General features: G+C 40.4%; 1 protein-coding gene across 4 annotated transcripts in view; it reads right to left on the bottom strand.

Moving 5' to 3' along the window:
• KCNQ3 (potassium voltage-gated channel subfamily Q member 3) overlaps positions 1–14,368 on the bottom strand; it is a 206,390-nt gene that overhangs the window by 21,053 nt on the left and 170,969 nt on the right. Inside the window, exons 5-10 of one of the 4 annotated variants that reach the window (XM_030012412.2) lie at positions 12,726–12,881; positions 11,209–11,319; positions 9,874–9,969; positions 8,416–8,510; positions 6,669–6,695; positions 2,876–2,932 (exon numbers count right to left, since the gene is read on the bottom strand). In XM_030012412.2, the coding sequence (XP_029868272.1) occupies positions 2,876–2,932; positions 6,669–6,695; positions 8,416–8,510; positions 9,874–9,969; positions 11,209–11,319; positions 12,726–12,881 (542 nt within the window). The remainder of the gene's footprint in view (positions 1–2,875; positions 2,933–6,668; positions 6,696–8,415; positions 8,511–9,873; positions 9,970–11,208; positions 11,320–12,725; positions 12,882–14,368) is intronic. The other 3 variants (XM_030012414.2, XM_030012413.2, XM_030012415.2) reach the window with 3 other exon arrangements.

The raw sequence follows: 14,368 nt of genomic DNA, 5'->3' as shown, positions 1-14,368 counted from the left end.
AAAACCCAAGCTTCTTTCCAGATAATGACTAGCTGTCATCAGAAAAAAAAAAAAAATTGACTTTATTCTCATTTCCAAGGGATGAAATCTGGGTCTGCTGGGGTTTTTGTTTTCATTGTGCTTTTTAAAGAGACTTAGGAAACATTGGTTCTCATGACACAATCTCCTTCATTAAAACAGCATGCGCATGGCTCAGTCTCAGAGTATGAAGCATGCGCAGATCACATCATCCTTCATGAGAGTGGCTAGGACAGTGGTTCCCACCCACAGGTTCATGTACTGCTGCTTGTCTTTCAGAATCCTCCTACTGATATTAGCTACTCTTCCTCCCCTTGGGACAGTGGTCCCACTTCATTTGGCTTCCTTACATTCAATAAAATGTGATTCCCGACTTCCAGCGCAGTTCCAGAAACTGGGGGGGGATTCAAGTATATCCCAAACATGCTGATAAATGTTCAGACTAGTTTCTCTGACTAACTTGGGATATGTCGCCATTGCTTGTCTTGCATGCTATTGCATCCTCTCCCTTGTGGTGGAATAAAAATTTTCCCAAAACCTTTGTCTTTGGAGTCCCAGGATGAGAACTCCTTAACTCTTGGTAGATACAGACCACCATAAAGGGAGAAAGGCAGAAGCAGTGCTGAGTTTGTCTTGAAAGCTTCCTACCCAAAGAAAAATTCAGCTCTCAGGTTCTTGTTCCCCAAGAGCAGTGGGAATTATTTCAGACCATCTGAGAGATCAATTTGGTGGCTGAATATACAAGAGATGGCTGGCTTCTGCAGCAGATGTTTTACCGTTGCTCAGAAGAGAGTGGGAACCACTGAACTAGAAATACTTTTCCAGAAACAGTCATGCAAGGAAATAGTGCAGTTACATCCCATCATGCAAGCCAGATACTCTCCTCTCTGTGCTTTGCCTAGTCTTGGAGTTTCATAAACAAATGGTACATGTATGAGAAGAAAAATAATGAATTAATGCTAACAGTGAATCAAACACAGCCCTCTTCCATGTATTTACCACTTTCACCTAACAAGGGCTAATAATAATCAGGAAATTTTTCCATATTTTTTGCAGTTTAGCTAATCACTAGATTTAGTTGATCTCAAGTAACTGGCAGCAAAAGGCAGTCACATTTACTCCAGTATTTTAGTACATTATCAGCTGTATCTATATGGGTGAACTTAGCTTTGGAAAATCAAACATTCTGAATGAGATTTCCAGAAGTATTCTGCTTTGAACTATTCCCAACAGAAATTAGCACAAAAACTAATGTTATGAGGACAGCCATGAATCCTGCAGTGAACATGTTCAACTGATCTCAGAGTCCATGAATTTTCTTAATATAAACCAAAGAGCATTCTGCATTTCCAAGGTACTTCCGAACTTTGGCTAATCAGCTTTCCCTTTCATCAGGTAACATTCTTTTCTATAGAGAGGACCTTACAAAAATGTTCAGACTTAAAATAATGGACTGCAACTACTTGACAACTAATGTCTTAATTTAAAAAGCCACTTTGCACCCTGAATCTTGAGGTCTAAATCTGCAAGTTTCTAATGTCTGAGGAGGAAACATCCCTTTTTAGCCAACCAATTTCCACACTCTTTAGTGGTGTATGTCCTCATGGGTATTTAAGTGTAGGCATGACTCTAAATCCAAACTCACCTACCATCCAGATTATTTGCCCAGAAACATGAACACAAGTCCTAACTTGGGCTCAACTTTGATGCCCTTCAGAAAGAGAAAGAGCCCTTATGCACAATAAAGGCCTTTGCTTAGCCCATCTTCTCATCCACACTTTCTAAAGTGATTGGAAATGGGTAAAAATAAGCAATGTCACACAAATCCATGGGGAGAAAAATCCAAGTTCAATTCTTTGTGAAAACAGGATGGATATTTTTCACCAATGGATGCAGCCAGCAATGTAGGTAGAAACCATATGGATGTTGACCCACTCTTTACTTTGCAGTGAACATATCTCCATGTATCAACCACTGGAAAGCAAACTAAACTGCAAAATCAATCTCTTGACTATTATGCAGAGGCCAATCATCCAATGAAAAAATGGAGTGCTTCACTAGCAGCTCACCAAAAGTTGAAGAGCTTAGGCTAGAAAAGCTTAGTCGTGTGTTGATGATTTCATGTTTGTGGAATGAAGTGGGAATGAGAATGATGAGCTAAAGTTGAATGACAGCAAGATGTTTGTGTGGCGTAGAATAAAATGCTTGACAATTTAGGCAAAATATTATTATTTCCGATGAAGTGTCTTTCAGATTCCTGAAATGTCACAAATTATTTCTATGTCTCTTTGCAGGAAGATAAAGTTCTTGCCCCACATCTTAGGTCACAGTTCAGCAAGATATTTAAGCATGTCACTAACTTTATTCAGATGATCAAAAGCATCCACTTGTTTTCCATTTGCTGAACCAGAACCTACAAATACACATGCGGAGATGATGTTCCACTGAACTCAAATGCAAAGTAACTTGCATGAATTTGTGTAGACAGGGTTGGGACTGCATAAGGAACAGTACTTAGCTCTTACAGCGTATTTTTCTTACAGTAAATTTCTAAATGATTTGCAGAGTAGGTTAGTATCATTCCCATTCTATGGAAACAGAGAAAAGCACTTGTTTCTAAGCAGATCGTTGGCAGAGCCAGGATTAGATCCCATGTTTTCTGAACAGCGGAACAATGATCTATCTGCAAGGTCATGCAACTTTCTTTTAATGCTTAAATAAATTTTCAGTCTTATCGCCCCTTACTTTTTATGGTGCTTAGATGAACTACTGTAGTAAAAACAGAAAGTGCAGGCAGAGAATGGCATGCAAGAAATACGAAAAGAGTAAGGCTCAATTGTTACTTGAATGTATATACCTAAGTTTTCTTGTGAGGCTTGATCCAAAGAATGACTCCCTACTAAACATGACATTACTGTAAAGTGAAGAAAAGTTATTAAGATGAGACGTTAATGATTACCCATGAAAAGCTTTATGAAGAAGAATGGGAACAGCCTTTCATTTGTAGTTAATGAAGTGTGCAGATCAGAGTGGCTTTTTTCTCTTTCCTGTTTTGGGCAGATGTATTAAGAAGAAATGCTGGCTGAAATCTTCCACCTTGCAACGTATGATTTTATTTTCATTATGCTGTTACTACTGGCAATACAAAAATGCACCACATTATATGCATTCTTTCATACTCACATAATAGGAAGGACTAGTACCGATTCTGCCACTTAAAAAAATCAAACCAACTTTCCAAAGGCAGAGAAATATTATTTATCTTGTAGAGATAAGGAAACAGAGATAAATTACTTTTCTGCAATCACATAATAATAGATCTAGGAATGAAAATGCTCTCCTGATGTCTAGTTCTACAGTTGGACAATGCTAATTAGGAGCAAGACCCTAGGAGAAAGTTCAAAATCCTTCACTAAAGTGCTTGTATATGCAAGTGTCAAAGCTTTGACGCTAGTCAAAATCAGTGGAACAGCTGCTAACAACAGCGCTGAAAAATCAGGCCCACAATTCATTCTTCAAACATAGACATAAAAAGTTGGTTCAAAATAAACAATATGTCCATCAAGCAAAGGCCCACCTTAAATGTAAGTTGGGCACCCAAATGTTTGCCGAATGATTTGCTGCACTCCAGCAGAAATGAGCATTAATATCTCTTTCTCAGAAATCTTCCTTCTTGGGAGCTGAACAGATGAAAAGGCTTTGCAATACATGCAGAAGAGCAATTGCTATCTGAGATTTCATGGGCTGGTAGATTTAGGCATTGATTAAGGAAGAAAATGCTAGTGGCACCTCTGGCATGAAGTCACTAAACTCCCCACCAGTGAGCAATGAATAGCACAGCCCCAGTTCCTCCTGGTTTGGGGGACTATATAGGGGATGTAGGGAAAATGCTATTCTTAACAGAGCAGCATCATATGTACCAATTCCCTTCACTGCTTACAGGACTCGGCCTGCTGTCTAGTTCAAAGGTAGTCCAATGTGCTCTTCGTCATATCTCACATCTTCACAGTTTTAGTTTAAAGGGAGCTTCAATAAAACCTTGCGCTGCTGCCAAACTTTAATCGGCTTTCTACTATCACAAGTCCTTCCCTGCAGCCTTGCCTTGGGATCCAACTTCTGAAATGGACTTTTCCACTCTGTTGTCTCCCCTGTGTTTTTCCCAAATGGTCTGAGAACAAGGAGCCACATCTAGCTGTGACTTTGTCATGATGCCAGGTCCTGCTTCTGAGAAGAGATCCTAGAAGGATCTGTCACAGAGTTCAACTCTACTACTCTGGGTTTCCTAAAGAGCTTTCACATCACTGAAGAGAAACCCTGCCTCTTAAAGCACTACCCATGCTCAGATTTTCACACAGACAGGCCTGCTTTCTAGTTTATTAACTAGTTAAATTTTCTGACTCTTCTGGGAAAGCTTTGGACCAATTCTTCTCTCTCCTTTATCAACCACTGTTCAGACAATGTGGTTTATTACTACAGCTTTCCCATTAAGTACTTAACTGATCCAAGAACCTGGAGACTGAGTGCACTTATGGGCTGTTCTCTCCAGTAGGACTGCATTCCCTTAGTGCTCATTTATTTCAATACAGCCTTAAACGCAAACTGCAGTGGAGTACGAGTAATACTTTCTATACTAAATCACTGTCAGAGGAAGAGGAATTTTTTTTTTTTTTTTTCTTAATTATCTGGTCTGTAAATAAGAGTTTTATGAGAGGTGGGAGGTGGGACTGTCAAAACAACCAGATTTTATGGCTCAGTCCCATGTCTACTGAAGTCAGTGGATGCTCCCACAAGTACCATCATTTGTCTGATTACCTGGAGGGTTTCCAATCCCTCTTATTGAATGCTTATTTCCATAAACACATTCCTGCTAACAGGAAGGCTCCAATGCAGTTTTACTGATTATTTTGCTGAAGGTTATTACATATATAACAACATAAAAGCAAGATGGGCCTTAGGATTACAGTTTTAAAGATTTGGAGCTGTGAGTCATACTTTTCCATTTTTAATACAGTCCATCAACATAAAATGACTTCTACTACTGGCCTGAAAGATACAGTAACTCAGAAGCTACTCCATGAACTGTTCTGTCACTGCAGGTGCAGGAGCTTCTCTAGGGGGGCTGTGACCAACAGCAAACTGCAGCAATCATTCACTTGTCTAATTTTAATCTGCTGCTGCATCTGAGTCAGAACATGTTTTGGCTCAAGGTATGGAGTTACATACTCAAAAGGATTTCAGCTCCTAAGCTCTCTCCTACATAGTAAAGGCCAAAATTCAGCTCCTGCTAGCACTGGAGGTGGCTAAAATCTCCAGACATCTACATTAATGCAAGTGAGCTTGCTCACGACTGCTTAGCCTGGGCAGTGTCATGGACGTATAGTACTTAAGGTTCATGAGGGCTCACAAATGAGGTAACTCCCATCCAGGCAGTCTTTGAAGAAGAGGAGATTAGCTCATGATGACAGTGGCAGGAGGAGGAAGTCAGCTTTTCCCAATAACTCGGCACTACAGCACTTGCCTGTATTGTAAGAAAACTTGATATAGGTTTTTCTTTTGTGTTAAAGGAAGTTTGATCCCCAAAAATGCATAGAACAGCAAGTGTGAATCTGGGTTTTTTCAGCTTCCTTTATTGAAGCTGTCATGTGTTGCATGAAATGTGTAAAAAAACAAAAAAATAACTTTTCATCAGGCCAGGGACTGGAACCCAGGCCTGACTTCTGACTAACAGTTTTCAAATTTTTCTACAATTCTTGCTCTTTTTCTCTCCATTGTAAATGGGGATGCAAATGGAAATAGCTTCAGCACAAGTCTGTGGAACTATGTATCCTTTAATTGCTATTGACTTTCATTGTGGGTGATCCATTGATAGCAGTTTAGCATTAAGTATTTCACATTTTCAACCTAAGAGGTTGAATTATTTTATGTGCTTTTGAATCTGCAACTTAGCTGGAGGGGGTTATAAATATATCATTTCCATTTGAGACCTTGCACGTTGACTGGGAATGACTGCTCTGCTGTAGTCATCAGTGTCTGACCAGTATTAGGATTGATGATTCCTTCGTTCTCTTTGCTTGTAAATTCCCCAAAGTGACTGAGAGCTTTCCCATCTGTTTCAGGAGGGACCAAGGCCTCAAACCTGATGTAGCTTTTTTAGTACTGCCAGAGAGATTGACTATCCTGCTGATGCATCTTAGCCATCCATCTTACTATTTATTATGAAGAAATCTTTGCACATGGTGAATCGACACAGACTTGGTCCCTTACACCACAACATTGCTCTGTGCAGGACTGTTGAGCAATAACATGAAGCAGAACTTTAAATTCACCCCAGAATGGTCTGGAAGCTAAACCCTGACTCTATGGCATGGATCAGGAGAAATCTAGACCATGATTATTCATAACAAACGATAAAGCTGTTTACAGACAATCAGCAAGCAACACTGCATTTGTACGATTAGCATTTTAGCTGTGTTGTTAAATTGGGAGAAAAGCAAGCAATTAGGAAATGGATTGGTTAATCATTTTTAATGACTACCTGTGGTGTTAGTAGCATGTTTTGGTTAACAGGTCATGAATCCACAAAGAACAATTTAACCTGCATCCTTCAATAACTGTATTAAAACAAGGTTATAATAATGGCAGCTACATACCTGGCAGTACCATCCAATTGCTCTTTCCTTTTATAGAAGAGAGGAAGCATTACAAGAAAGCAAGGAGAGAATAATGACATAATAAATTCAGTAGATATTTTAAACATAAATTACTAATCTATTGCTAATAGTTTATACCTCTTTTGTTCTGTGACCATAACTGACAGCAGAATAAAAGCTACATTTTCAACCAGCCATAAAGCAAAGAAAGTGATATAGGTTCCTGAAACCAATCTGTGTCGCTTAGACCGGCAATCCAGTCTTTGGTGGGAAGTGAACTCCCTTGCCCTCTCTCCCAGGACCTTATTTGCAAAACACCTATTAAATTTCAGGTCGCATTTGAATCACAGAAGAACCTACATACAATGAACAAGCTTGAAGTCACAGTAATGAGTCTAGACTCCAGGAGAGCCTGAGAATTATTCTCTGAACAAAATCTGAGGTGAAGAAACCCTCTAGAAATGACTCTATAACGGATAATGTGGGAATAGATAGACTGAGAAGGGATAGAGAAAAGGAAAGAAATGTACTGAGACTTAATTAAACACTTGTGGTGTTTTTTCTTAGAGATTTCCTTTTTGACGTATGTGAAATCAATCTTAAAGGAATATAATTTGAATACAACAAAGAAAGATTTAGTATTTGTAATTTGCCCGTTGTGAAGGCAGGAGCTTGAACTGTTTCTTCAAATCAGGTTTGAGCAACAGCTGGACTTGCAGTATTAGTACAGTGAGTACACCTTACATGTGGAGACCTCTGTTTGAGCTGAGCAGTAGTTTAAGGGCACTTTTTTTCAGAATGAGGTATAACAGCAAGTCCAGAATGAAAGTTTAAAGCATACACTTGGGTAAGTAATGCCCATTATTAGCAGCTGATAGTCTATAGCTAAAAGTCTTGGCTTTCATAGGGACAACATTTTAAAATGTTAAGACCTCAAGGTGATGAAGGTGCCTGTTTGACAGGCAAGAAAAGTGAGGATCAGACAGACTCATATCCATAAACATATGAGCATCCATTAAGTCGGAATGTCTTTATGGAATGCTTTCCACTGAACTCAGAAGTGGTTATTAAAATAAAACCATGACCCCAACTCCCCAGAAAAGTTTTCTTGTGAACCTTCAGTTCATAGTTCCAGTGGAAGACAGTTTTAAACATGCTTTGGCTGTCCTCCACTGAACCATCCCCTTGAGCAATTGGTATTGCCAAAAGAGAAGCATTTAACAAGCATTAATTATGTTCACATGCCATGGCCACCTCTGTGAACAACACAATTCTCAGACCAGTTGAATTAAAGAAGGAAAAGTAAGAATTTTCAGCATAGCCCATATCTTAAAATACACAACTGCATCATAGAGGGTGTGAGACATACAGGCACCTCTGAAATCCAGGGCTAAAACTTTATCAGGATCAAAATTACAGAGGGAGAAACTGAGATTTCCAGGGCAATAAACTCCAGAGTGTTACAAAGGGAAGCTGATGGTGAGGCAGCCTTCTCCTTTATTTAATGCCAACATGAGAGCCACTGATGTAGTTATCCATGTGCCCCTGTAACATCCCACCAGGGGAAGGGAGAAGAAATGGATCCAGAAGCTAAAAGCATGTTTTTCATTCTCAGCCAGGAAGTTAACTGGCAACTATCTGTGACCTACAAAAGCCTCACTAATATATATATATATGAAGTTTATGTTTCCTGCCCTGACTTATACTTCACAGAAAATTATGATGGAGAGGTAGACAATGCACTTACCTGAAAAATGGAAATGATACAATTGATTCATAAAACCTCCAGGTAGCAACAAGATCAATCCTGTTGGGGTTAGTAGCATAGTATCTCCAGGCAGCCTGAAGTACAAAGGAGAGGAAATAATTAGTGTTAGGTAAAGCTATTCCCCAGGCTGACAGCAGCCAGATTGTTCCAAAGAACATAACGATGCACCTGAGTGACTATCTGGAAATTAATTACTTATCAGCCATACTGAATGAGTGTTACTATATGGCAAAATTATTGACACTGGATTATGATCTGGGAGGACTGTTAAAGGAGACAGGACATGGACAGAACCACCAACATCAAGAAGATATTACATTTGATTAAACTGGTTTTATTCTTCTCTCTGGTATGTCTAAAAGAGCTTCAAGCACTGCTGGACTTGCCCAATATTTCTGGAAGTGCTTAAGCTAGTTTACTATCTAATGTACCATCAGAGGAAATTTTGCTGAGCAATGTTCTATTTCAGCATTCAGCTCCAATGAAAATTCTCTAAGCACATAACTAAACAATACTGTAGCTAAATTAGCTACCTGATAAGTGGAGATGCTTTAATTTAAAAGGTGAATTCAATTCAAAACTCATCCCTGCAGCCCCTTCTGTTTGCTAGTGTTTTTAATGAGAACAGCATAATAAGCCACTCAGCCTGTTTCTCCTGAGGACTGGTCTGATCCTGAGCACCAATGCTTCCATCTGATCTCACAGAAACTTTCTCTGTTCCCCTGTGTAAATGCTGCAGTTTAATTCACTGCCATCAGGGTGCGCTCCACACCTACTAAGAGTAACACTGTCAAATTTGTCAGTCCCCTGACTAGTAATTTTAAGCTTAATTTTCTGAATTCATAACAAAGGCCGTAACTGAAGTCCAAGTGAGCTAAGGAGTCTCTTCGCGTTGAATCCTCTGATTGTCCAGAGGCATAACGGGAGATCCAGGGTGTGTTTCAGTTTTTACAAACCACATCCACTGTGTATGTCATTTGCCTTGATTGAAACTGTCAGTTTCTATTGTGTTATTTCTCTTGCTGTTTTCACATCAATAGCAACATAACTTTGTTTGCACATAAAAGCACTCTCTCAAGGGAAATAACAAAACCTGGATTTTGGAAAGAATATGTTTTTGACAGCTTGTTTTCTGTGATATCGTGGCACTGATGCAGAAGTTGGTTGGTTTCCAGAAGCTAGCAGATGAGACCCTTTCTTCTAAAGACACTGTTCTTCTGAAAGATATTCTGGGATTTTAAAGATTCCTCAAAAACTGCAAGGACCACTAGATTATCTAGCTTAATGTGAAAAAACTGACTCCTTTACAAACACAGATTCTCACCTCCCACAATGGGAAATGAGAATTTGGGCAGGGGGGAAGCGGTGGCCCTTGTTAACATGATGCAGCAGTCTTCATACACAACACTTTCAAGGAGGAGATAAGTAGCTGCAAACCTGAATGAGTTCAGCTGCTGGCTTTCTTCTTTTCTCAAAATGTTTTTGACGGTGTTGCTCCTGGACCTTCAGTGCCAGCCCTGAGCCCAAAATACCCTGAAAGCATAGAGCGATGCAATATTTTAGACATTTCTTACTCAGAAAAAATGGACTAATAATGAGAGGAAACAGGTCTATAGATGGAGATGGGTATGGCTACATGGGACGTTTGTGCAGTACAGCATGCCTTTCCCACTGCTGTGCTCATGAGACAACGAGTTTGTCATGATCCTTTCAAGGGCCACAGGCCACACCAAATAATTTTAAGGTCCTCAACAGACTTGTTGAATGTCTACTGCCTTTCCAGGCTGGAGGTCTCCAGGTGGTGTATTACTTTCCACTCAGGGTAGAGTGAAACTCTGCTTGTGGGATAAAAGAGCTATGCTAACCATACTCTGGATTTGGGTGTGCGGGACTTCCTATCCTCTGTGAAATTCTTTCCAAGTCTTGATCTAAATGAAAAATATCCTAAAATCTGGACTTGGGATTGTTTCAGTTGCTGTTTGGTCCATCTTACCCAGGTCTTCTCTTATTCTTACCTGAGGACTTTGTAGACAAGGCAAATAATTGGCCTATGTAACACAACAGAACAAATATACTTTCAAAAGCAATTTAGAGATCATTTCTTAAGCATCCAGAGTAGGATTCACCTGGCTAGATCAAAAATACCTGTACTGTCACCTGCTATCTAAATTCCCTTTAATCTTAGTGGGTAGAAACAGAACTTCTGTGGTGGTGTCAGAGATCTTCTCTAGGAAAGAAGGGAAACAGGTGAGATGAAATGCTCTGCAGAGCTGCACTGGTTATAAAGGACGACCACTGGTCTGTGATGATCACTCAGATGTAGATGTCTGTCTTGCAAGTGTTTAGAGCTGGGTAAGATGGGCCCAACCCTAATTATTAAAACAACAGGCCTCACATCCTTTAAAAATAAGTGTTGTGTGGCTATGTCAATACTAGTAAACTAACCTGAGCCAGGGTACAGGCTCATGAACTGCCCTGTGATTTCCCAGAGTGTTCAATTCCTGGATTAATTTTGTCCTGTGCCAGCTAGCACTGTCTCAGACAATGCCCACACATGGTTCGAGGAGTATCGGGGTGACATACTATTCCAAACAGGCTCTATGCAAAATTAGGAAGAAAGGAGTTTGATTTACTGATATAGACCAGCTCAAGTGTCTGAATCACTTCTTAAAAAGGGATTTTGATTCCACTGGCAGTTTTGATCACTTTACCTTCTTTTTGCAAGTGCATAGCACAGGGCTATGGCTAACAGAGGAGGGGAAAGGTACTTACTGCAGGAAGAGCAAAGAAAGACACTCCAATGAGAGAGAATGTAGCTGCAATCAGTCGTCCCTCCCATGTTTTGGGGGTCTTGTCACCATACCCAATCGTAGCAAGGGTGATCTGTGGGCAGAATGACCAGGACTTCCCATAAGAAAAACAAAGCCAACAGACCTGCTTTAAATGTCATCATGAAACCAGCATAACCCACTTAGCTCTATGGGTGCTTATGCACACCTTCTTGAAATAGGGTCTTGACAATGGGCCAACCAATTTTTTTTAATGGCATCATAGTCCAGAGGCATTGCACCATGGACAATGGATTTAGTCTTAAAGCAGCTGCCTTTCTAGGATGCATTTGCTGAAAGGGAACTCCATGTGACATTGCATGCGGAGTCAGTCTCCTGCTCCCCATCAGTGCAGAGTTAGGAGTGGGACTTGGCAGTTAACAGCTTGCAGAGCTTTAGCAACCGATCAGGACTACCTGTCTCTGAAGTCCCAGTCATTTTAAAACAAAGACGACTTTGTGAAAACTTACTCCTTTCCTGCACAATTGCTGACTTCCAACTGTGTACATTTTCTCACCAGTGAGACTCTACCTAAATGTCCTAGATATGAAAGGATATGAAAATATCCAGGTGTTGTATGCAACAAGTGACATTTTGATTAATAGTAGGGAGGAGGGATCTTGCCATTTATGAGTGAACTGCATTAAACAAAAAATATGCTGCTGAATCTTAGTCACAGCATGATATAGACTCCCCTAACTATAGGTAGCAAAGCAACATGAATTCTGTCTACCAGGTGGCAGGAAAATTTTGTGATCAAATGAGCAGTGTTGCAAACCAATACTCCTCTCTTCATCAGAACAGACAAGAAGAGATGTATTAAATGTGCCTCTTGCTCAGTATCCTACCACCAATAGCATTCTTTGAGTGATTTGGGAGAATGCATGTAACAAGAGAATTGTTGAGTTATCCTTTCCAGAAACATTTTTCTATTATTTCCTGCATCTAAATCCAGAGACATCCTCAGTCACTGGCTCCTTATGGACCAAAATTCCATGAGTGACTACCTATACTGCCCAAACCTTTGACGCACTTTGCTAGCCCAACAGAACAGTCCATTGGCCAGCTCTGTTTTTCCCATTTTCTGAGGGACATGGCTCTCACAGGCAGGATACTGCTGTCATGAGAGTTAGTCCTCCCATAGACATAGGCTCTGCCAGTGCAGTTATACCTGAAAAGACACTCCACTAAAAAAGAGGTTTCCCAGAAGCCAGGAGCACAGACTGATTTCTGAAAAAGGTTTAAGCACCTCCTTTCAGCCTTTGTCTGACTGAAAATCAACAGGGATATAAGTTCGGTTAATTGGTTGTAGGAGCGTCCCTACTTTGGTAATGTTATGCCAGTAACATGCCTCTCACCCAAATTTAGCAGCACTTACATGGTATTCCCTAACAACAATACCTTCTCTTCTTGGATACAAAGTTTTTAAGGAGGGGATAAGGTATTTTTTGAGTCACTTACCAGCCCCCACCACAGTGCATCTGCATAGGTTTCAAACTCTTCTTTCATCTCCACCCCATTAGCATCCTTTTCAGGAACATCTTTTTCAACCAGATAAACAAGAAACGAGGACAGGATGAGCGTCAGGAACCCGATATACCAAGCAGTGATGAGTTCCTGCAAAAGAAATAGATGGACAATGGAGGGGCTGAAAAGTCTCAATACCCACAGTAGCAGAGTAAATGTCAGGAGAAGACAGAAGCACGAAGGATAACAGCAGAGCTGTCGCTGCTGGCTTGGTCACAGTCCATGACCAGTCCAGCTCAGCACTTACTGGGAATTAATGCAGAGATTTACAAGAATCAGCCCTTACATGGCATCTTCGTTGGGAACAGCTTGGAGCAATCTGCAGTGGTAGTTCTGCGTAAAGCTGGGTTAAGGGCTTGGCTGTACCCATGACACAGGGTGCTGCAGGGCTCTGTCCCTGACCTTGACTCTTCCCGTTCCTGCTGCCCCTAGGCTTGGTCAGTCTTGGCAAGCAAATCAACAGCCCTGCCCTCTCCCTACCTCCAGAGAGCCAAGGCTGCAGGATGCAGTTCCTTCTCTTTAGGCATATCAAAGCAGGTTCCACCATGAATGTTGTTTTCACCACGAATTGATGCAATAAGAACAGACCTTGAAAATCCTCTGTGTGAAAATAAAACCTGAGCTTCCTTGTTTTAAAGAGAGTGACTAAAGTGGAGTGTGTGGCTAATCCCACTGAGGTGGGAGGTGCGGCAACCCAATTTAAAATCCCAGCAATGTCTGAAACAAAGCAGAAACATTTTTGGTAAAGTTCTTCAAAAGTGGGTAAAAAATCAATATTCCAGTTCCTTTCATTTTCTGAGAACTGCACTGGGGGGGAGGGGATAAAAAAAAGCTGTAGCTGACAATTTCATAATTGAGTCTTGAGATAAATCAACTTTCTTGGCTAATTTCTGGTGTGCAACCACAGAAGGAAATTTGTTGGCTAACCTTGTTATCGAAATTGTTTCTTTAGTGTCTCCAGTAAAGCCAAGTTCTCACAAACCCTTCTTATCTCCCTCAGCCAGCTGAGGTCTAAAAGGTGGTGGTGAGGAATCAAACAAGGAACATTTGAATGAAATCCCACACAAAGAAGCCTTAAACAATTTCTAAACAACGTCTTTGGCACACAGACTTCTTCCATGATCTCAGTTTCCTGAGAAACATTTTTGACATAAGTGTTTATTTGCCACCTGCCTTGTAGCAAGTTTATATGGGGAAAAAACAGAAGTTGGTATGAAATGAAGCAGGGTGGGTATCCCTATCAGCCACTACAAAGAATCAAAGTCTAATTATGCTGTGCCAGCTGGCATTTTAATTTTCAAAACCCCCTAAAATGTCAGGAATGTCATTCATGGAAAAGAAAAAGCAGTATGTAGCACAGAGTATATGCAATTTTTCTACACCCTGGGCAGATGAGAAATCTCATCTAGAGGATTTTTATGCAGATAGTTTTTAACTTGTAATAATGTTTGGTGAAAATGCAAGAACAGAACATATCTGTCTGGTGCGAGACAGGATATGTCTGACTATAGCATCAATTTATACCAAGCGAAGACGATTTTAGAAATTTTGTCTGTCTGAGTTCACACTGTGTGCAT

The sequence above is a fragment of the Aquila chrysaetos genome, chromosome 4, assembly GCF_900496995.4.
Source record: "Aquila chrysaetos chrysaetos chromosome 4, bAquChr1.4, whole genome shotgun sequence".
NCBI classification, from domain to species: domain Eukaryota; kingdom Metazoa; phylum Chordata; class Aves; order Accipitriformes; family Accipitridae; genus Aquila; species Aquila chrysaetos.
Note: the sequence above shows the minus strand (reverse complement) of the source record. Positions and strands in the feature narration are given on the sequence as shown.